Consider the following 24,826-nt stretch of genomic DNA (forward strand, 5'->3'; position numbering starts at 1 on the left):
GCCCAAACACAAACGTCTATAAATGGCTTACTTTCAACTTTCATTCAGAACCAACAATATGCCTGATTTCAATATCCGGAAAATACTTACAAAATACATATTTGAAACTTCTGGAAAATACATATTTTCAACATCCAGAAAATAAGTATTTTTACATTTAATTCAGAACTGGGAATGAACCTGATTTGGAAAAGATGATTTGGAACCTGATTTGGAAAAGGCATCTGGAAAAGATGCCTTTTCAACGTCCTGGAAAATACGTATTTTAAACAAACAGAAAATAACTTTTCACCTTTTATTCAGAACTTAAATTGAACTTTAACATCTGGAAAACACGTAGACTTTAGATGTCTTTTCAAAGTAATTTGGATACTGGGACTATTCTAGTTTTGCGGGCAGCATTTGTTGGTCTCGACTAGGGCAACAGAAGAGTAAGAACAGGCCCTGGTTAGATTACACCTTTCTGATAGTGCTACAGATGATTTAGAGACAGAGATGTTAGGCTACACCAGGGATGGGAAACTCCAGTCCTCAGGGGCCTGATTGGTGTCACACTTTTGCCTCAGCCCCAGCAAACACACCTGATTCCAATAGTGAACTAATCATCAATTTAGATTGTAATTACTTTAATCAGCTATGTTTGCTCGGTATGGAGAAAAAAGTGACACCTCCCCGGACCCCAGGATTGGAGTTGCCCACCCCTGGGCTAAACCTTTCTAATGGTGCTACAGATGATTTAGAGACAGAGATGTTAGGCCAAACCTTTCTAATGGTGCTACAGATGATTTAGAGACAGAGATGTTAGGCCAAACCTTTCTAATGGTGCTACAGATGATTTAGAGACAGAGATGTTAGGCTAAACCTTTCTAATGGTGCTACAGATGATTTAGAGACAGAGATGTTAGGATAAACCTTTCTAATGGTGCTACAGATGATTTAGAGACAGAGATGTTAGGCTAAACCTTTCTAATGGTGCTACAGATGATTTAGAGACAGAGATGTTAGGCTAAACCTTTCTAATGGTGCTACAGATGATTTAGAGACAGAGATGTTAGGCTAAACCTTTCTAATGGTGCTACAGATGATTTAGAGACAGAGATGTTAGGCTAAACCTTTCTAATGGTGCTACAGATGATTTAGAGACAGAGATGTTAGGATAAACCTTTCTAATGGTGCTACAGATGATTTAGAGACAGAGATGTTAGGCTAAACCTTTCTAATGGTGCTACAGATGATTTAGAGACAGAGATGTTAGGCTAAACCTTTCTAATGGTGCTACAGATGATTTAGAGACAGAGATGTTAGGCTAAACCTTTCTAATGGTGCTACAGATGATTTAGAGACAGAAATGTTAGGCTAAACCTTTTTAATGGTGCTACAGATGATTTAGAGACAGAGATGTTAGGCTAAACCTTTCTAATGGTGCTACAGATGATTTAGAGACAGAGATGTTAGGCTAAACATTTCTAATGGCGCTACAGATATTTTAGAGACAGAGATGTTAGGCTAACCCTTTCTAATGGTGCTTCAGATGATTTAGAGACAGAGATGTTAGGCTAAACCTTTCTAATGATGCTACAGATGATTTAGAGACATAGATGTTAGGCTAAACATTTCTAATGGTGCTACAGATGATTTAGAGACAGAGATGTTAGGCTAAACCTTTCTAATGGTGCTACAGATGATTTAGAGACAGAGATGTTAGGCTAAACCTTTCTAATGGTGCTACAGATGATTTAGAGACAGAGATGTTAGGCTAAACATTTCTAATGGTGCTACAGATGATTTAGAGACAGAGATGTTAGGCTAAACCTTTCTAATGGTGCTACAGATGATTTAGAGACAGAGATGTTAGGCTAAACCTTTCTAATGGTGCTACAGATGATTTAGAGACAGAGATGTTAGGCTACACATTTCTAATGGTGCTACAGATGATTTAGAGACATAGATGTTAGGCTAAACCTTTCTAATGGTGCTACAGATGATTTAGAGACAGAGATGTTAGGCTAAACCTTTCTAATGGTGCTACAGATGATTTAGAGACAGAGATGTTAGGCTAAACCTTTCTAATGGTGCTACAGATGATTTAGAGACAGAGATGTTAGGCTAAACCTTTCTAATGGTGCTACAGATGATTTAGAGACAGAGATGTTAGGCTACACATTTCTAATGGTGCTACAGATGATTTAGAGACATAGATGTTAGGCTAAACCTTTCTAATGGTGCTACAGATGATTTAGAGACAGAAATGTTAGGCTAAACCTTTTTAATGGTGCTACAGATGATTTAGAGACAGAGATGTTAGGCTAAACCTTTCTAATGGTGCTACAGATGATTTAGAGACAGAGATGTTAGGCTAAACCTTTCTAATGGTGCTACAGATGATTTAGAGACAGAGATGTTAGGCTACACATTTCTAATGGTGCTACAGATGATTTAGAGACAGAGATGTTAGGCTAAACCTTTCTAATGGTGCTACAGATTATTTAGAGACAAAGAAATGCAGACTCAAGCCCCGTATCGTCGAATCCCAAATGGCACCCTTTTCCCTACATAGTGCAATACTTTTGACTAGAGCCCTATGGGGGTGCACCATCTAGGGTGTAGGGTGCCATTGGGCATGCATCCTACACTATCTCCCTTTCTACTAAGACGTGTGTTTGTTATCAGAATGGCTGGTAGTGGCAACAGATATCTGAGCTACTCCTATAATCTTTCTATCAGTATGTGTTTAGGAGAAGAATGAGGAAAGATAATGATTTTGCTTCAAAAGAATCAAAAAGGATGAACAGCTGATGAAAATCGAGGTCAGTGTTATTTTTTCAAGAATGCTGGTTCTAATATTGTTTTGTTTTCAAGTGAGTAAAGTGCATCCATAATTGACATGATCTTCAGCACATCATTTCAAGCACTTACTTTACCCTAGACTTGTAACTGCCACCAATCAAGAGCAAATGGCTCAACACGTTGAATGACACCTTTGTCGGTCTGCAATGGCCATCTCAAGTCACTGGTCTCTTTCAAGTTCTCTTCCTTTCTCTCTTTAAACCAAACACAATCATCTTCCTCATCCCAGCATTCTGCATTCATTGCCCTCAGCTTGTCTTTTGTAACCTCCACGAGATAATTCGTTAGAACAAATTGCTTTGTGAAAAAACCAACACAAATATCAGCACACAAACAGATTGATTGGATTGAATGAGGGAAAGTTCCAGTGTGTCTTTCCAAAATGGCCTCCATTAAAACCTCCCCAACTTAATGTGGCCCCACATTGCCATGCAGACCCAGGCCATTCATCTGTCTCCTCTCTCCCCCCAGCGCCGATCTGCCTAGAATCCTCTATGGAGCCCGCTCACAAAAGCCTTTGTGTGGATATAAAACTATTAGGCATTTTTGGCACGACACAGAAAGAGACAGAGGGAGGGAGGGATAGAGAGACAGGGGAGGAAAAAGGAGGGGGGAGTGGAAGATGGAGGGAGAGAGGTGGAGGGAGGGGGAAAGACAGTGAAAGGGGAAAGTGGAAGAGAAAGAGAGAGCATGAGACGGGGGGAGAAATAAAGATAATTAAAGGGACAGAAAGAGAAACAGAACATTTGAAAGAGGGAGAGAATGAATGCAGGTCTCAAAGGAGAGGAAAGCTCTTAGCACGCAAATCACACTGACTCACAAATGGCTCTCGCCTAAACAGACAAATGAGGATATAGACTCTCATCTCTCTCCCCCTCTCTCTCTCACACCCACACACAGGCTGAGTATGTAAAGTGAATCAGGTTCACCATCAGCATCATTACTAAGTACTGTTTGTCCAGGCATTATTGTGGAGGACATTCACATTAGGCCTGGGTTCAGCCAACACTGGTAACCACTTAAGCACAAGAGAACTCCAATTCACTTATGGCTGAATTATTATTGGAATAAATGCAAGAACAAAACAACATTTGGATCCCAAAACTTCCTCTAAAAACACTTCCATCTAGATATAAAAAAGCAGAATGAAACAACGTTGACTGGTGGAAGCTAAGACTATAACTCAGACATGTGGGGTCTACTGGGCCAGACGGAAGTTCAAGATCCCTTCTGTAAAAACCTACTGGCACCAATCTACATACTAATATACTGCAGCCCAGTGATTTCCAAACCTTTCCCCAATGGACCATAAAACAACATTAGTTGTTTTTGCAGGCTAATAACATTTTTATTAAATAAATTGAAAGCCATTTCAGTATATCCACAATTTGGGAACCATTGTTGGAAACCTCGTGGCTAATGTACCAGATGTTCTATATGGCTACACACAGCATTGGCTACTTTAGGACATAGTATCTATCTACGGTGGTTGACATACTGATTTGCTGTTGGGGTACTGGTTGTGGTTATGTCCATGGTTGTGGTTGTAAGCTTGGTTATGGGCATGGTTGAGGGTGTGGTTCATGTGCTCATGGTTCATATGGTTGTTGTGGGGCAGGCTGTGGTAACAGCCTTGTTGGCAGCTGTGTTGACAGCCCTGGTGAGGGTGGAATGGTGGCAGGCATGGTGACTGTTGCTGGCATGACGATGACAGGCATGGAGAAGCTCCAGTGCCAGTGCTGTAGCGCAGAGAGCCACACTGCTGCCCGCAGTAGGACATGTTCTGACACTTCTGATGCAGGGATGGTGGGAGAGATGTGAGAGGAGAAGAGATGAGAGTGGAGGGAATGGAGGAGAGGACACAATTCAGATGGATTAGAAACATTAATAAGAAGAGATTGTAAGTGAAATGTGGGGAAGAAGAAATGATGAAGAGAATAAGAAAGAGAAGGAAAAAGACAAGGTAAAAAACAGGTTGAACATGCAGGAGAGAGGATAAACATGTAAGAGAGGATGAACATGGAAGAGAGAGAATGAACATGCAGGAGAGAGGATAAACATGTAAGAGAGGATGAACATGGAAGAGAGAGAATGAACATGTAAGAGAGAGGATGAACATGGAAGAGAGAGGATAAACATGTAAGAGAGAGGATGAACATGAACATCCTCCTCCCAGAGCGCTAAGAACCTTGGCGTGATCCTGGACAACACCCTGTCGTTCTCAACTAACATCAAGGCGGTGGCCCGTTCCTGTAGGTTCATGCTCTACAACATCCGCAGAGTACGACCCTGCCTCACACAGGAAGCGGCGCAGGTCCTAATCCAGGCACTTGTCATCTCCCGTCTGGATTACTGCAACTCGCTGTTGGCTGGGCTCCCTGCCTGTGCCATTAAACCCCTACAAGTCATCCAGAACGCCGCAGCCCGTCTGGTGTTCAACCTTCCCAAGTTCTCTCACGTCACCCCGCTCCTCCGCTCTCTCCACTGGCTTCCAGTTGAAGCTTGCATCCGCTACAAGACCATGGTGCTTGCCTACGGAGCTGTGAGGGGAATGGCACCGCAGTACCTCCAGGCTCTGATCAGGCCCTACACCCAAACAAGGACACTGCGTTCATCCACCTCTGGCCTGCTCGCCTCCCTACCACTGAGGAAGTACAGTTCCCGCTCAGCCCAGTCAAAACTGTTTGCTGCTCTGGCCCCCCAATGGTGGAACAAACTCCCTCACGACACCAGGACAGCGGAGTCAATCACCACCTTCCGGAGACACCTGAAACCCCACCTCTTTAAGGAATACCTAGGATAGGATAAAGTAATCCTTCTCACCCCCTTAAATGATTTAGATGCACTATTGTAAAGTGGCTGTTCCACTGGATGTCATAAGGTGAATTCACCAATTTGTAAGTCACTCTGGATAAGAGCGTCTGCCAAATGACTTAAATGTAATGTAAATGTAAACATGTAAGAGAGGATGAACATGGAAGTGAGAGAATGAACATGTAAGTGAGAATAGAGAATGGGAGGGACTAGTTACTTTAGTCTTTGGTTGTACTCTGGTCTGATTACTGATAATCTAAAAGTGTCCTCCTATCAATATGTCCACCTATCCTCTCAAGATGTCCTCCTATCCTCTCAATATGTCTTCCTATCCTCTCAATATGTCCCCATATCCTCTCAATATGTCCTCCAATACTCTTAATATGTCCTCCAATACTCTTAATATGTCCCCATATCCTCTCAATATGTCCTCCTATACTCTCAATATGTCCACCTATCCTCTCAATATGTCTTCCTATCCTCTCAATATGTCCTCCTATACTCTCAATATGTCCTCTTATATGCTCAAGATATCATCCTATCCTCTCAATATGTCTTCCTATCCTCTCAAGATATCCTCCTATACTCTCAGTATGTCCTCGTATACTCTCAATATGTCCTCCTATCCTCTCAATATGTCCTCCTATCCTCTCAATATGTCCTCCAATACTCTTAATATGTCCTCTTATATGCTCAAGATATCCTCCTATCCTCTCAATATGTCCTCCTAAAGTCTCAATATGTCCACCTATCCTCTCAAGATGTCCTGCTCTCCTCTCAATATTGTCTCCTATCCTCTCAATATGTCCTCCTGTCTTCTCAATATGTCCACCTATACTCTCGATATGTCCTACTAACCTCTCAAGATATCCTCCTATCCACTCAAAATGTCCTCCTATCCTCTAAATATGTCCTCCTATCCTCTCAATGTGTCCACCTATACTCTCAGTATGTCCTCCTAACTTCTCAATATGTCATCCTATCTTCTCAATATGTCCTCCTATCTTCTCAACATGTCCACCTATACTCTCAATATGTCATTCTATCCTCTCAACATGTCCTCCTATACTCTCAATATGTCCTCCTATCCTCTCAATATGTCATCCTATCTTCTCAATATGTCCTCCTGTCTTCTCAATATGTCCTCTTATACTCTCAATATGTCCTCCTATCCACTCAAAATGTTCTCCTATCCCCTCAATATGTCCCCTATCCTCTCAACATGTCCTCCTATACTCTCAATATGTCCTCCTATCCTCTCAACATGCCCCCCTATCCTCTCAAAAATGTTCCACCTGTCATCTCAAAACGTCCTCCTATACTCTCAATATGTCATTCTATCCTCTCAACATGTCCTCCTATACTCTCAATATGTCCTCCTATCCTCTCAACATGCCCCCCTATCCTCTCAAAAATGTTCCACCTGTCATCTCAAAACGTCCTCCTATCATCTCGATTTGTCCTCCTATCCTCCCAATATGTCCTCCAATCCTCTTAATATGTCCTCCTATCCTTTCAAGATGTCCTCCTATCCTCTCAAGATGTCCTCCTATCCTCTCAATATGTCCTCCTAACCTCTCAAAATGTCCTCCTATCCCCTCAATATGTCCTCCTATACTCTCAATATGTCCTCCTATCCGCTCAAACTGTCCTCCTATCCTCTCAAGATGCCCCCCTATCCTCTCAAATATGTCCTTCAATCCTCTCAAGATGTTATCCTATCCTCTCAATATGTCCTCCTATCCTCTCAAGATGCCCCCCTATCCTCTCAAAAATGTTCCACCTGTCATCTCAAAACGTCCTCCTATCCACTCAAACTGTCCTCCTATCCTCTCAAGATGCCCCCCTATCCTCTCAAAACGTCCTTCAATCCTCTCAAGATGTTATCCTATCCTCTCAATATGTCCTCCTATCCTCTCAATATGTCCTCCAATCCTCTTAATATGTCCTCCTATCCTCTCAAGATGTCCTCCTATCCTCTCAAGATGCCCCCTATCCTCTCAATATGTCCTCCTAACCTCTCAAAATGTCCTCCTATCCTCTCAATATGTCCTCCTATACTCTCAATATGTCCTCCTATCCACTCAAACTGTCCTCCTATCCTCTCAAGATGCCCCCTATCCTCTCAAAATGTTCCACCTGTAATCTCAAAATGTCCTCCTATCCTCTCAATATGTCCTCCTATCCTCTCAAGATGCCCCCTATCCTCTCAAAATGTTCCACCTGTAATCTCAATATGTCCTCCTATCCACTCAAACTGTCCTCCTATCCTCTCAAGATGCCCCCTATCCTCTCAAAAATGTTCCACCTGTCATCTCAATATGTCCTCCTATCCACTCAAAATGTTCTCCTATCCCCTCAATATGTCCTCCTATACTCTCAATATGTCCTCCTATCCTCTCAATATGTCCTCCTATACTCTCAATATGTCCTCCTATCCTCTCAATATGTCCTCCTATCCCCTCAATATGTCCTCCTATACTCTCAGTATGTCCTCGTATACTCTCAATATGTCCTCCTATCCTCTCAATATGTCCTCCTATCCTCTCAATATGTCCTCCTATACTCTCAATATGTCCTCCTATCCTCTCAAGATGTCCTCCTATCCTCTCAAGATGCCCCCTATCCCCTCAAAAATGTTCCACCTGTCATCTCAAAATATCCTCCTATCCTCTCAATATGTCCTCCTATCCACTCAAACTATCCTCCTATCCTCTCAATATGTCCTCCTATCCTCTCAAGATGCCACCCATTCCTCTCAAAAATGTTCCACCTGTAATCTCAAAACGTCCTCCTATCCTCTCAATATGTCCTCCTATCCTCCCAATATGTCCTCCAATCCTCTTAATATGTCCTCCTATCCTTTCAAGATGTCCTCCTATCCTCTCAAGATGTCCTCCTATCCTCTCAAGGTGTCCTCCTATCCTCTCAATATGTCCTCCTAACCTCTCAAAATGTCCTCCTATCCCCTCAATATGTCCTCCTATCCTCTCAATATGTCCTCCAATCCTCTTAATATGTCCTCCTATCCTCTCAAGATGTCCTCCTATCCTCTCAAGATGCCCCCTATCCCCTCAAAAATGTTCCACCTGTCATCTCAAAATGTCCTCCTATCCTCTCAATATGTCCTCCAATCCTCTTAATATGTCCTCCTATCCTCTCAATATGTCCTCCAATCCTCTTAATATGTCCTCCTATCCTCTCAAGATGTCCTCCTATCCACCCAATATGTCCTCCTATACTCTCAAAATGTCCTCTCCCCTCAAGATGTCTTCCTATACTCTCAAGATGTCCTCCTAACCTCTCAATATGTCCTCCTTTCCTCTCAAGATGTCCTCCTATCCTCTCAATATGTCCTCCTACCATCTCAATATGTCCTCCTATCCTCTCAATTTGTCCTCCTATCCTCTCAAGATGGCCCCGTATCCACTCAAAAATGTTCCACCTTTCATCTCAATATGTCATCCTATCCTCTCAATATGTCCTCCTATCCTCTCAAGATGTCTTCCTAAACATTAAATATGTCCTCCTAACCTCTCAATATGTCCACCTATCTTCTCAAGATGTCCTCCTATCCTCTCAATATGTCCTCCTATCCTCTCAAAACATTTCAACCTGTCATCTCAAAATGTCCTCCTATCCTCTCAAAATGTCCTGCTATCCTCTTAACATGTCCTCTTATACGCTCAAGATGTCCTCCTATCTTCTCAAGATGTCCTCATATCCTCTCAAGATGTCCTCCTATCTTCTCAAGATGTCCTCCTATCCTCTCAATATGTCCTCCTATCCTCTCAATTTGTCCTCCATTACTCTCAATATATCCACGTATCCTCTCAAGATGTCTTCCTATACTCTCAATATGTCCTCCTAACCTTTCAATATGTCCTTCTTACCTCTCAAGATGTCCTCCTAACCTCTCAATATGTCCACCTATCCTCTCAAGATGTCCTCCCATCCTATCAAGATGTCCTCCTATACTCTCAATATGTCCACCTATCCTCTCAAGATGTCCTCCTATATTCTAAATATGTCCTCCTATACTCTTAATATGTCCTCCTATATTCTAAATATATCCTCCTATACTCTCAATATGTCCACCTATCCTCTCAAGATGTTCTCCTATCCTATCAAGATGTCCTCCAATTCTCTCAAGATGTCCTCCTATACTCTCAACATGTCATCCTATCCTCTCAATATGTCCTCCTATATTCTCAATATGTCCTCATATACTCTCAATATGTCATCCTATACACTCAATTTGTCCTCCTATCCTCTCAATATGTCCTCCTATCCTCTCAAGATGTCCTCCTATACTCTCAATATGTCCTCCTATACTCTCAATATGTCATCCTATCCTCTCAATATGTCCTCCTATACTCTCAATATGTCATCCTATCCTCTCAATATGTCCTCCTATATTCTCAATATGTCCTCATATACTCTCAATATGTCATCCTATACACTCAATTTGTCCTCCTATCCTCTCAATATGTCCTCCTATCCTGTGAAGATGTCCTCATATCCTCTCAATATGTCCTCCCAACCTCTAAAGATGTCCTCCTATCCTCTCAATATGTCCTCCTATCCTCTCAATATGTCCTCCTATACTCTCAAATGTCATCCTATACTCTCAATATGTCCTCCTATCCTCTCAAGATGTCCTCCTATACTCTCAATATGTCCTCCTGTCCTCTCAATGTGTCCTCCTATCCTCCCAATATGTCCTCCTATACTCTCAAAATGTCCTCTCCCCTCAAGATGTCTTCCTATACTCTCAATATGTCCTCCTAACCTTTCAATATGTCCTCCTTACCTCTCAAGATGTCCTCCTAACCTCTCAATATGTCCTCCTATCCTCTCAATATGTCCTCCTATCCTCTCAAAACATTTCAACCTGTCATCTCAAAATGTCCTCCTATCCTCTCAAAATGTCCTGCTATCCTCTCAATTTGTCCTCCTATCCTCTCAATATGTCCACCTATCCTCTCCAAATGTCCTCCTATCCTCTTAATATGTCTTTCTAACATCTCAAGATGTCCTCCTATCTTCTCAAGATGTCCTCCTATCCTCTCAATATATTATCCTATCCTGTCAAGATGTCCTCCTATCCTCTTAACACGTCCTCTTATATGCTCAAGATGTCCTCCTATCTTCTCAAGATGTCCTCATATCCTCTCAATATGTTCTCCTATCCTGTCAAGATGTCCTCCTATCCTCTCAAAATGTCCTGCTATCCTCTCAATTTGTCCTCCTATCCTCTCAATATGTCCACCTGTCCTCTCAATATGTCCTCCTATCATCTCAAGATGTCCTCCTATCCTCTCAATATGTCCTCCTATACTCTCAATATGTCCTCATATACTCTCAATATGTCCTCCTAACCTCTCAATATGTCCTCCTATCGTCTCAATATGTCATCCTGTCCTCTCAATATGTCCTCCTATCCTCTCAAGATGTCCTCCTATACTCTCAATATGTCCTCATATACTCTCAATATGTAATCCTGTACACTCAATTTGTCCTCCTATACTCTCAATATGTCCACCTATCCTCTCAAGATGTCCTCCTATATTCTAAATATGTCCTCATATACTCTCAATATGTCATCCTATACACTCAATGTGTCCTCCCATCCTCTCAATATGTCCTCCTATCCTGTGAAGATGTCCTCATATCCTCTCAATATGTCCTCCCAACCTCTAAAGATGTCCTCCTATCCTCTCAATATGTCATCCTATCCTCTCAATATGTCCTCCTATCCTCTCAATATGTCCTCCTATATTCTCAAGATGTCCGACTATCTTCTCAGTATGTCCTCCTATCCTCTCAATATGTCCTCCTATACTCTCAATATGTCCTCCTATACTCTCAATATGTCCTCCTATCCTCTCAATATGTCATCCTATACTCTCAATATGTCCTCCTATACTCTCAATATGTCCTCTTATCCCCTCAATATGTCCTCTTTTCCTCTCAATATGTCCTCCTATCCTCTCAATGTATCCTCCTATCCCCTCAATATGTTCTCCTTTCCCCTCAATATGTCCTCCGATCCACTCTATATGTCTTCCTATCCTCTCAAGACGTCCTCCTTTCCTCTCAATATGTTCTCCTATTCTCTCAATATGTCCGCCTATCCTCTCAATATGTCCTCCTATCCTGTCAAATGTCCTCCTATCCTCTCAATGTGTCCTACCAAACTCTCAATATATCCTGCCAAACTCTAAAGATGTCCTCCTATCCTCTCAATATGTCCTCCTATACTCGTAACATGTCCTCCTATACTCTCAATATGTCCTCCTATACTCTCAATATGTCCACCTATCCTCTCAAGATGTCCTCCTATCCTGTCAAGATGACCTCCTATCCTCTCAATATGTACTCCTATCCTGTGAAGATGTTCTCCTTTCCTCTCAGTATGTCCTCCTATCCTGTGAAGATGTCCTCCTATACTCTCAATATGTCCTCCTATACTCTCAATATGTCCACCTATCCTCTCAAGATGACCTCCTATCCTCTCAATATGTACTCCTATACTCTCAAGATGTCCTCCTATCCTGTGAAGATGTTCTCCTTTCCTCTCAGTATGTCCTCCTATCCTGTGAAGATGTCCTCCTATCCTCTCAAGTAAGTTTATGGTAACACTACTTGAATTCTTAAATAAGGCCTTCTTAATACTGTTATGGCTGCTATGTCATGTCATGTCTATAACAGGTTCCAAGTTTGCCCTTTTCATTTAGTCGCCTTGAGCCTTTTACTATGAGGGATTAATTCAGGATTATACCATTTGGAAAATGACTGTTGGGAACACTGGATTTACCAATACATTTGAAATGACTGTTGGGAACACTGGATTTACCAATACATTTGAAATGACTGTTGGGAACACTGGATTTACCAATTCATTTGAAATGACTGTTGGGAACACTGGATTTACCAATTCATTTGAAATGACTGCTTTTAGCACAGTGCTCCCTGTTAACTTTGGCAGGAGTAGGTTTCCTCATAAATAAGACCATTCATATTACCTGAACATGTGACATCTCCCGGAACAACCCTGGGCCATACCTTTTCCAGGTCAGTGATTTTAGGCAAGGAAAAACTCTGAACCTGACAGCTTTGAAGAACAAATTCAAGACAAGTACTTTCCAAAAAAAAAGTGTTTTGGTAATGTGCAGTAAATCATCAGCCTCCTAACATTCCTAGCGGTCCATTCAAGAGATCAAAATATTACAGTAAATGACTGTGTGATGAATAAAACTAAAGGGGAGGGAGTGGTCAGCGTCGGAACCTTCGTAACTAATACAAATGACAGAACGTTGTGACCTGGTCGACATTGGGAGGCACTTCATGTCTTTATGATTTACAAGAGTATTATGATTTTGGACAAAGTAACCTTTCGTGTAACTTTACAACCTGCGCATAATGATAAGGACCTTTCTTATAGGCTCAACAAACCTGCCGCAGTCACTGTCGAGTCAATATAAATGTGAATTGATGATTACAGGTGATTACAGGTGCGCTAAGAAAAAATCTTTAGGAGGGACTGGAAATAGACCATCAATTTTGACTAGGATATTAGTCCTTTTTTTACCCCTTTTTCTCCCCAATTGGTAGTTCTCCCATCGCTGCAACTCCCGTACGGACTCGCGCAGTGCCAAGCCGCACTGCTTCTTGACACACTGTGAACTGAGTCAGCATGCATGAACCCGGCCCACCACAAGGAGTAGCTAGAGCACAATGGGACAAGGACATTCCAGTCGGCCAAACCCTCCCCTAACCCGGACAATTGTGCGCCGCATCATGGGTCTCCCGGTCGCAGCCGGCTGCGACACAGCCTGGGATCGAGCCTGTAGTGATGCCTCTAGCACTGCAAAGCAGTGGCTTTGACCGCTGCACCACTTGGGAGGCCCTAGGATGTTAGTCCTAATCCGAAATCGACAACTCTCCAATCCTCTCAAAACCCCACAAGTGCATTGGGTGTAGGGTCTAGTGGTTGATTTGGGATTGAGATTGGGATTATAAACAGGGAAGGACAGTATTTGGAGAAAAGGAACAGGGCAGTTTTAGGACCAACATGATGTGGTTACGTAGCCTGGTCCCAAAAGTTGGCAAGACAGCACAAACAGATCAGGGGCCAGACTAGTAGTGGTTATGGGTCTAATATGGGATGAAATGAAATGTTATTCACCATGATCTGCACCTGTCCGTTCTTGCATGAGTCCGGTGAGTTCTCGCTGTCATCTTTACATCCCCCCATCCGACAGCGCACTGCGTCCTGGACCTTGAAGAGAGGGATGAGGAGCGAAGGAAGGAAGAAGAAGAGGAGGGATAAGGGGAGGAAAGGAGCAAATTAAAGGTCTTTATTGGTTAAGTTCACAACATTAAGACTACCATAGACACTATGTTCATGTATACAGTACTGTACACATGTTTATTGGGTTTTAAACAACACTCTTAGAAAAAAGGGTTCATTTAGGGTTCTTTATAGAACATTTTGGTTCTTTGGACAAGAGTAAAAGGTTATATATATATATACCCAGTGAAGGCAAAGAACTTTGAGGGTTTTATCAATACCCCATAATGTAATGGGGATTTTTTAGAAAACAACAAAAGCTAAAACAGACAAAAGCTAACCCAGTCACATCAAACTGTGAAAGTACAGCTAACATTCCCTTTTCATTTGTTTCAGCTGTTTTGCATTGAAATGTATTCCAATGTAATGATGCCCCATTATGATATCACCTGGTCAGATAAATGGCTAGCTGACATCTGACCCCGCTAGCTCAATATGGAAGGGGGAAGATCGAATTCATATGTTGCAGAGGTCTGAGTGGCAAACAGCAAGGTTCCTACAAACCTGTGTTGTTGCAAATTTAATGCTAGCTAGAAGCAATATTAATAACAATAATAGAGGTATGTGGCAGGGTCTACAGTCAATCACGGACTACAAAAAGAAAACCAGCCCAGTCATGGACCAGGATGTCTTGCTCCCAGGCAGACTAAATAACTTTTTTGCCCGCTTTGAGGACAATACAGTGCCACTGACACGGCCTGCAACGGAAACATGCGGACTCTCCTCCACTGCAGCCGAGGTGAGTAAAACATTTAAACGTGTTAACCCTCGCAAGGCTGCAGGCCCAGACGGCATCCCCAGCCGCGCCCTCAGAGCATGCGCAGACCAGCTGGCTGGTGTGTTTACGGACATACTCAATCAATCCCTATACCAGTCTGGTTCCCACATGCTTCAAGAGGGCCACCATTGTTCCTGTTCCCAAGAAAGCTAAGGTAACTGAGCTAAACGACTAGCACTCACTTCCGTCATCATGAAGTGCTTTGAGAGACTAGTCAAGGACCATATCACCTCCACCCTACCTGACACCCTAGACCCACTCCAATTTGCTTACCGCCCAAATAGGTCCACAGACGATGCAATCTCAACCACACTGCACACTGCCCTGACCCATCTGGACAAGAGGAATACCTATGTGAGAATGCTGTTCATCGACTACAGCTCAGCATTTAACACCATAGTACCCTCCAAGCTCGTCATCAAGCTCGAGACCCTGGGTCTCGCCCCACCTGTGCAACTGGGTACTGGACTTCCTGACGGCCGCCCCCAGGTGGTGAGGGTAGGCAACAACATCTCCTCCCCGCTGATCCTCAACACTGGGGCCCCACAAGGGTGCGTTCTGAGCCCTCTCCTGTACTCCCTGTTCACCCACGACTGCGTGGCAACGCACGCCTCCAACTCAATCATCAAGTTTGAGGACGACACAACAGTGGTAGGCTTGATTACCAACAACGACGAGACGGCCTACAAGGGAGGAGGTGAGGGGAGTGTGGTGTCAGGAAAATAACCTCACACTCAACGTCAACAAAACTAAGGAGATGATTGTGGACTTCAGGAAACAACAGAGGGAACACCCCCTATCCACATCGATGGAACAGTAGTGGAGAGGGTAGTAAGTTTTAAGTTCCTCGGCGTACACATCACATACAAACTGAATTGGTCCACTCACACAGACAGCATTGTGAAGAAGGCGCTGCAGCGCCTCTTCAACCTCAGGAGGCTGAAGAAATTCGGCTTGTCACCAAAAGCACTCACAAACTTCTACAGATGTACAATCGAGAGCATCCTGGCGGGCTGTATCACCGCCTGGTACGGCAACTGCTCCGCCCTCAACCGTAAGGCTCTCCAGAGGGTAGTGAGGTCTGCACAACGCATCACCGGGGGCAAACTACCTGCCCTCCAGGACACCTACACCACCCGATGTTACAGGAAGGCCATAAAGATCATCAAGGACAACAACCACCCGTGCCACTGCCTGTTCACCCCGCTATCATCCAGAAGAGGTCAGTACAGGTGCATCAAAGCTGGGACCGAGAGACTGAAAAACAGCTTCTATCTCAAGGCCATCAGACTGTTAAACAGCAACCACTAACATTGAGTGGCTGCTGCCAACACACTGACTTCCAGCCACTTTAGTAATGGAATTGATGGGAAATTAGGGAAAATATATCACTAGCCACTTTAAACATATAATGTTTACATACCCTACATTATTCATCTTATATGTATACGTATATACTGTACTCTATATCATCTACTGCATATTTATGTAATACATGTATCACTAGCCACTTTAACTATGCCACTTTGTTTACATACTCATCTCATATGTATATACTGTACTCGATACCATCTACTGTATCTTGCCTATGCTGCTCTGTACCATCACTCATTCATATATCTTTATGTACATATTCTTTATCCCCTTACTTGTGTAAACAGTAGTTTTGGAATTGTCAGTTTTACTTGTTGGTTATTACTGCATTTATAGAAGCACAAGCATTTCGCTACACTCGCATTAACATCTGCTAACCATGTGTATGTGACAAATAAAATTTGATTTGATTTGATTTAATAGCATAAAAGCTTACACTCTTAGGGTGTGTTTGTAAATTCAATCTGGAGTGCCAGAGTGCGCTCAGTAAATTCAGTGTTGTCAGATTGTCCATTAGTAAATCCAGAGTGTTTCGCTCTCGGACCATTCAGAGAGCACACTGGACGCTCTAGCAGAGGAGTAACATTGATCCGAGCATTCTGACCTCACAACGGCAGTCAAGCACCTAAGCTAACTGGCTAAAGTTGACTAACTTGCTAGCTACTTCCAGATGCAAATGAGAGAACACCTCATTCTGACCATTTTCCTCACTCGAGCAGAGGTGGTTAGGCTGTTTTCATGTTGTCTAAAGCGTTGGTGACTGTAACTGTGCTCCTGGCAACAATTTACTTCTGCTGGCAACAATTTACTTATTTTTTTACATTTACGCATTTGTAAATTCATCAGTTATTCTGCACTCTGGCACACTCAGATGAGAGTGCTCTGAAATCGGAGTAGATAGCCAGAGTGAATTTACGAAAGGAACTCTATATAGAACCTTTTGGTAAATTCATAATGTAACTGCCCTTCTGATTCAAAAACCAACCCTCATTCCAGCATGACAATAGAAGTAGCCTACCAATAAGCACGTTATTGTTCAATTTATTAAGGTAATTTAATTCAAACATATGAAACCAAAGTCATATGATAAACTACAGGCTATATAAATACATTTGAAACTTTATTTAACTAACGATAAAACCTCTTGAGTGTAGGGGGCAGTATTTTGATGTTTGGATGAAAAACGTACCCAAATGAAACTGCCTATTTCTCAGGCCCAGAATCTAGAATATGCATATAATTGTCAGATAAGGATAGAAAACACTCTACAGTTTCCAAAAAATGTCAAAATATTGTCTGTGAGTATAACAGAACTGATATTGCAGGCAAAAACATGAGGAAAATCCAACCAGGAAGTGCTGTTTTTCCTGAAACCTCTCTGTTCCATTGCATGCCTTCCCTCCATTTAAAGGGATATCAACCAAATTATTTTTCCTATGGCTTCCACGTGGTGTGAACAGTCTTTAGACATAGTTTCAGGCTTTTATTCTGAAAAATGAGCGAGAAAGATCACATCATGTCATTGGATGGCTGGGTGCCAGCAGAGTTTTGCATGCGTGAGCAGCTTGGAGCAGACATTTTCTCTCTCACTCCTGTTGAAAAAGCTACGGTTGGGTTGAAATATGATTTATTGTTTATTGTAAAAACAACCTGAGGATTGATTATAAAAAACATTTGACATGTTTCTACGAACTTTACGGACACTATTTGGAATTTTCGTCTGCCCCGTCATGACCGCTTGAGCCTGTGGATTTCTGAACAAAACACGCCAACCAAATGGAGGTCTTTTGGATATAAAAATAATCTTTATGGAACAAAAGGAACATTTATTGTGTAACTGGGAGTCTCGTGAGTGCAAACATCCGAAGATCATCAAAGGTAAGCAATTCATTATATTGCTTTTCTGACTTTCGTGACCAATCTACTTGGCTGCTAGCTGTTTGTAATGTTTTGTCTGCTGAGAGAGATATCCTTACATAAACGCTTGGATAGCTTTCGCCGAAAAGCTTTTTTGAAATCTGACACGCCAGGTGGATTAACAACAAGCTAAATTGTGTTTTTCTATATTGCACTTGTCAGTTCATAAAAATGTAATATTTGTAGTAATTTAATTTGAATTTGGCGCTCTGCAATTCAACGGATGTTGACAAAAATTATCCCGCTAACGGGATGGGTGGGCCAAGAAGTTAAACAGAAAAACACAGGATACTTTAATTTTCCACTTTTCAAGCTAGCCAGCCAACTCTTTCAAATAAACATACTGTTTTATTATGGTATGTTCCAAATATAGCTACAGACCCAGCCTGACATTGAAAATGAGCTAATTGTTACTTTTATTTCAGTATTTCAGTGTGGAGTCGGGTGAGGGGACTATGCTTCATGAAGGCATTAGAATACTGTTGCTGACTGAGAGGAGGTATGTATAAATAATTGATAATACATTTAGTATAATAAATATTGGTGATTCAATAGCCTACTTAATCATTACATAACTTTTCACACTTTCTCTGTGTTTTGCAACTTATGGTAGTAACCAAGAACTATAAGAGGCAGCGAATCTCACTTTCGATTGCTGCTGACAACAACTGCATGTAAGTTGTTCTTCAACATCATAATAATTATATGTCTGCATAGTATTTGGTCTTCATTTTTGCAGATTAATTCATGCTTATTTCCAAAGATTAATTAACTTGTGTTTTTGGTCCTTTTTTATTTTTCTCTGAAACCAGTGAGGCAACAACCCAAACTGTACTGGTGGTAGGTAGCCCAGTGGTTAAGGAGTTATTATTATTTAATTGTTTATTAAATTATTTTCTGAGCAAAAATTATTACTATTTAATAGTGGTAGCCATAATTCATAAATGGCACCATGCAGGGTTCTATGTGGAACCCTTTTGATTCAGTGAAGTAGAATCTCTATGGTTCTGATCAAAGAACCCTACAAAATATATATAGAACATTTAGGGGTTCCATACCATATATGAAGCAAGAGATATAACCCTTATGGTTCTTTAAGGAACCTTTCTAAGAGTGTAGCTACAAACAAATATATTACCTTGCTAATGCTAATGTTTGATCATCTATATTGGGTTTTATTGGATTTTATGTTATACCATGGCATTGTTGAACACTCATTTCGGATTGACTTGAAGGGCATTCTAGAGATTGTTTTATTTCCCTATAGTGGGAAATTGTGGCTCTACTCAATTTTACATGTTCTATGTTTGAGCTGCTTTTGAAAGAAAAAGTTTAATTGCACATATTATTGACATTGCTGAATTAGATTTTCATAACATTAAGCTAGGACCGCAACAAGGTCTCACAGTCTCATGTCAGAATTAGACGATCATCTAGTTGTTCCAAAAGTGACATTTTGAAGTGTATGGTTACTTCTCTGTATCATTCCATGGTTTTATCTCCAAGGTATTACGGTTAGGTATTAACTCAAGGGTTAAGGTTTGGGACAGAATTAAAACCCAAATATTAAAAACAACTTCCTATCGTGGGATTCGAAAGTTCAACCTTTGGAACCAGAGGCTTACACACGTCTGCCATCCCTGTCCACAATGCCCTAGCAAAATCAAAGCCTACTTAAAGGTAACAGCGCTCCCTGTTGTCCCTAGTGGCCAGTTTTGGTGTCATCTCCTGACGTCCTCAGACACGGATGGACATCGAATACGGACTTGTATCATGCCTGAGGACTGATGGTTTGGTTAGCTAAACTAGAAAGTCTGTTTGTTTAGTTACCAAGTCAACTACTCTCTCTAGTAAACGTGCTAGCTACTTCAGTGAATGTTGAGCACATTTCTACTAGCAAATGAACACATTTCTACTAGCAAATTAACACATTTCTAGCAGTAAATGTGTTCAATCTGACCATGATATGAAAGAGATAATCAACTCTGGGCTCTATGCGATAGCAGAGTGGAACGGACCTTCCACGGAGTTGGATTATTATTCCAAAGAAAGCATAGCCCCTTGTTGATTATCACTCACATGTAGAATCGTTTATTACACTTCATCAACATGCATTGCATCATTATTGGCTTTTAATAAGAGTTAAAAATCTCAGTTTCTTTAATGTGTTTGTCACCTTTTAATACTACTGTATTCATTTAAAAAAACACTATTTGAAAACATCCAAAGAAAAGACGGAGACTGAGAAAGTGAGAGAGAGAACTGAAGAACAAAGATCAGTACTGTAAAGTACTAGGTTAATCGTTTTTTTGGGGTATGTGTACTTTACTGTATTATTAATATTTTTGACTACTTTTACTTTTACTTCACTACATTCCTAAAGAAAAGAATGTACTTTTCACTAGATACATTTTCCCTGAGACTCAAAAGTACTCGTCACATTTTGAATGCTTAGCAGGACAGGAAAACGGTCCAATTCACACACTCAAGAGAACATCCCTGGTCCTCCCTACTGCCTCTGATCTGGTGGACTCACTAAACAGAGAACATCCCCGGTCCTCCCTACTGCCTCTGATCTGGTGGACTCACTAAACAGAGAACATCCCTGGTCCTCCCTACTGCCTCTGATCTGGTGGACTCACTAAACAGAGAACATCCCTGGTCCTCCCTACTGCCTCTGATCTGGGGGACTCACTAAACAGAGAACATACCTGGTCTTCCTTACTGCCTCTGATCTGGTGGACTCGCTAAACAGAGAACATCCCTGGTCCTCCCTACTGCCTCTGATCTGGTAGACTCACTAAACAGAGAACACCCCTGGTCCTCCCTACCGGCTCTGATCTGGTGGACTCACTAAACAGAGAACATCCCTGGTCCTCCCTACTGCCTCTGATCTGCTGGACTCACTAAACAGAGAACATCCCTGGTCCTCCCTACTGCCTCTGATCTGGAGGACTCACTAAAGAGAGAACATACCTGGTCCTCCCTACTGCCTCTGATTTGGTGGACTCACTAAACAGAGAACATCCCTGGTCCTCCCTACTGCCTCTGATCTGGTGGACTCACTAAACAGAGAACATCCCTGGTCCTCCCTACTGCCTCTGATCTGGTGGACTCATTAAACAGAGAACATCCCTGGTCCTCCCTACTGCCTCTGATCTGGTGGACTCACTAAACAGAGAACATCCCTGGTCCTCCCTACTGCCTCTGATCTGGTGGACTCACTAAACAGAGAACATCCCTGGTCCTCCCTACTGCCTCTGATTTGGTGGACTCACTAAACAGAGAACATCCCTGGTCCTCCCTACTGCCTCTGATCTGGTGGACTCACTAAACAGAGAACATCCCTGGTCCTCCCTACTGCCTCTGATCTGGTGGACTCACTAAACAGAGAACATCCCTGGTCCTCCCTACTGCCTCTGATCTGGTGGACTCACTAAACAGAGAACACCCCTGGTCCTCCCTACTGCCTCTGATTTGGTGGACTCACTAAACAGAGAACATCCCTGGTCCTCCCTACTGCCTCTGATCTGGTGGACTCACTAAACAGAGAACATCCCTGGTCCTCCCTACTGCCTCTGATCTGGTGGACTCACTAAACAGAGAACATCTCTGGTCCTCCCTACTGCCTCTGATCTGGTGGACTCACTAAACAGAGAACATCCCTGGTTCTCCCTACTGCCTCTGATCTGGTGGACTCACTAAACAGAGAACATCCCTGGTCCTCCCTACTGCCTCTGATCTGGTTGACTCACTAAACAGAGAACATCCCTGGTCCTCCCTACTGCCTCTGATCTGTTGGACTCACTAAACAGAGAACATCCCTGGTCCTCCCTACTGCCTCTGATCTGGTGGACTCACTAAACAGAGAACATCCCTGGTCCTCCCTACTGCCTCTGATCTGGTGGACTCACTAAACAGAGAACATCCCTGGTCATCACTACTGCCTCTGATCTGGTGGACTCACTAAAAACAAATGCTTTGTTTGTAAATGATGTCTGAGTGTTGGAGCATGACACTGGTAATCCGTAAATAATAAAAAGTAAATAAACAATTGTGCAGTTTGGTCTGCTTAATATAAGTAATTTGAAATGATTCATACTTTTACTTTTACCTTGATACTTAAGTATATTTTTTCAATTGCATATACTTCCGATGCTTAAGTATATATAAAACCAAATACTCTTAGACTTTTACTCAAGTGATATTTTACCGGATGAATTTCACTTTTACTTGAGCCATTTTCTATTAAGGTATCTTTATTTTACTCAAGTATGACAAATGGGTACCAAAAGTACCAAGTTGTTGAATCTAGATAGGCAGCCAGTCTACCGAGGGTTCCGTTCGGAGGATAATACTATTAAAACAAAGATAGAAATGGTGGTAACTGGCGCCAGAGACGCAGCGCTCAGAGATATAGCATATTGTTTGCTATTCTCTGATACTTTCATTAGGTAAGATAATGCTGGGTGGTGGGTACACACTATGACATTTACACCCACATTTCCTTTGGCATCACAAGTCACTTTAGAGAGAGAGCTAATAACAAGGCTTTCACATTCAGGCCTGCCCCGAGCGATAAAATACCCCTGATGGAACAGCAGCGACTGTGAAGACACACCAATATAGGCACACACACATGATAACATACGCCCTAAAACACACATGATAACATACGCCCTAACACACACATGATAACATACGCCCTAACACACACATGATAACATACGCCCTAAAACACACATGATAACATACGCCCTAACACACACATGATAACATACGCCCTAACACACACATGATAACATACGCCCTAAAACACACATGATAACATACGCCCTAACACACACATGATAACATACGCCCTAACACACACATGATAACATACGCCCTAAAACACACATGATAACATACGCCCTAACACACACATGATAACATACGCCCTAACACACACATGATAACATACGCCCTAACACACACATGATAACATACGCCCTAAAACACACATGATAACATACGCCCTAACACACACATGATAACATACGCCCTAACACACACATGATAACATACGCCCTAACACACACATGATAACATACGCCCTAACACACACATGATAACATACGCCCTAAAACACACATGATAACATACGCCCTAACACACACATGATAACATACGCCCTAACACACATATGATAACATACGCCCTAACACACACATGATAACATACGCCCTAACACACACATGATAACATACGCCCTAACACACACATGATAACATACGCCCTAACACACACATGATAACATACACCCTAACACACACATTATAACATACTCCCTAACACACACATGATAACATACGCCCTAATACACACATGATAACATACGTCTTAATACACACATGATAACATACGCCCTAACACACACATGATAACATACGCCCTAACACACTCATGATAACATACGCCCTAACACACACATGATAACATACGCCCTAACACACACATGATAACATATGCCCTAATACACACATGATAACATACGTCCTAATACACACATGATAACATACGCCCTAACACACACATGATAACATATGCCCTAATACACACAGGATAACATATGTCCTAATACACACATGATAACATACGTCCTAATACACACATGATAACATACGTCCTAACACACACATGATAACATACGTCCTAATACACACATGATAACATACGCCCTAACACACACATGATAACATATGCCTAATACACACATGATAACATACGCCCTAATACACACATGATAACATACACCCTAATACACACATGCACAGATGGATGTTGTGTTGTAGACATGTGGTAATAGAGTAGTGGCAGGAGGGCAAACACTTAATGTGTTGTGAAATCTGTTTTGAATGAATTGTAATGTTTTTTAAATTGTATAACTGCCTCAATTTTGCTGGACACCAGGAGGAGTACTGGGGATTCATAATAAATACAAATACATTCAACAACTTCACTGTTGAATTTTGGGCATAACGTGCATTGGGGACAATGATAATAATGTTTTAAAAAATGAGATACTTGAACCAGTGCTTGACTTGGAATGAATAGTTGCTGGACTCATTTTGAGTGCGGTTACAGTTTATATGTACACTACATGACCAATCGTCAAACATCTCATACCAAAATCATGGGCATGAATATGGAGTTGGTCCCCTGTTTGCTGCTATAACAGCCTCCACTCTTCTGGGAAGGCTTTCCACTAGATGTTGGAACATTGCTGCAGGGACTTGGTTCCATTCAGCCACAAGAGCATTAGTGATGTCAGGCACCTATGTTGGGCGATTAGGTCTGCATTCCAATTTATCCATTCAATGCAGGCCAGTAAAGTTTTTCCACACCAATCTAGACAAACCATTTCTGTATGTCCTCGCTTTGGGCATGGAGGCATTGCCATGCTGAAACAGAAAAGTTCCTTCCCCAAACTCATCTAGAATGTCATTGTATGCTGTAGATTTCCCTTCACTGGAACTAAGGGACCGAGCCAAAACCATGTAAAACAGACCCAGACCATTATTGCTCCTCCATCAAACTTTACAGTTGGCACTATGCATTGGGGCATGTAGCTTACTCCTGGCATCCGCCAAACCCAGATTTGTCCGTCAGACTGTCAGATGGTGAAGCTTGATTCATCACTCCAGAGAACACATTTCCACTGCTCCAGAGTCCAATGGGGGCGAGCTTTACACCCCTCC

At 42.1% G+C, this 24,826-nt stretch overlaps 1 protein-coding gene across 1 annotated transcript in view; it reads right to left on the minus strand.

The window, feature by feature from the left end:
- Positions 1-24,826, minus strand: part of LOC135551893 (adhesion G protein-coupled receptor B2-like) — a 528,123-nt gene that overhangs the window by 38,981 nt on the left and 464,316 nt on the right. Inside the window, 1 exon segment of the mRNA XM_064983168.1 lies at positions 13,853-13,945. Within this exon segment, the coding sequence (XP_064839240.1) occupies positions 13,853-13,945 (93 nt within the window).

The sequence above is a fragment of the Oncorhynchus masou genome, chromosome 13 (genome assembly GCF_036934945.1).
Source record: "Oncorhynchus masou masou isolate Uvic2021 chromosome 13, UVic_Omas_1.1, whole genome shotgun sequence".
Classification (NCBI taxonomy): domain Eukaryota; kingdom Metazoa; phylum Chordata; class Actinopteri; order Salmoniformes; family Salmonidae; genus Oncorhynchus; species Oncorhynchus masou.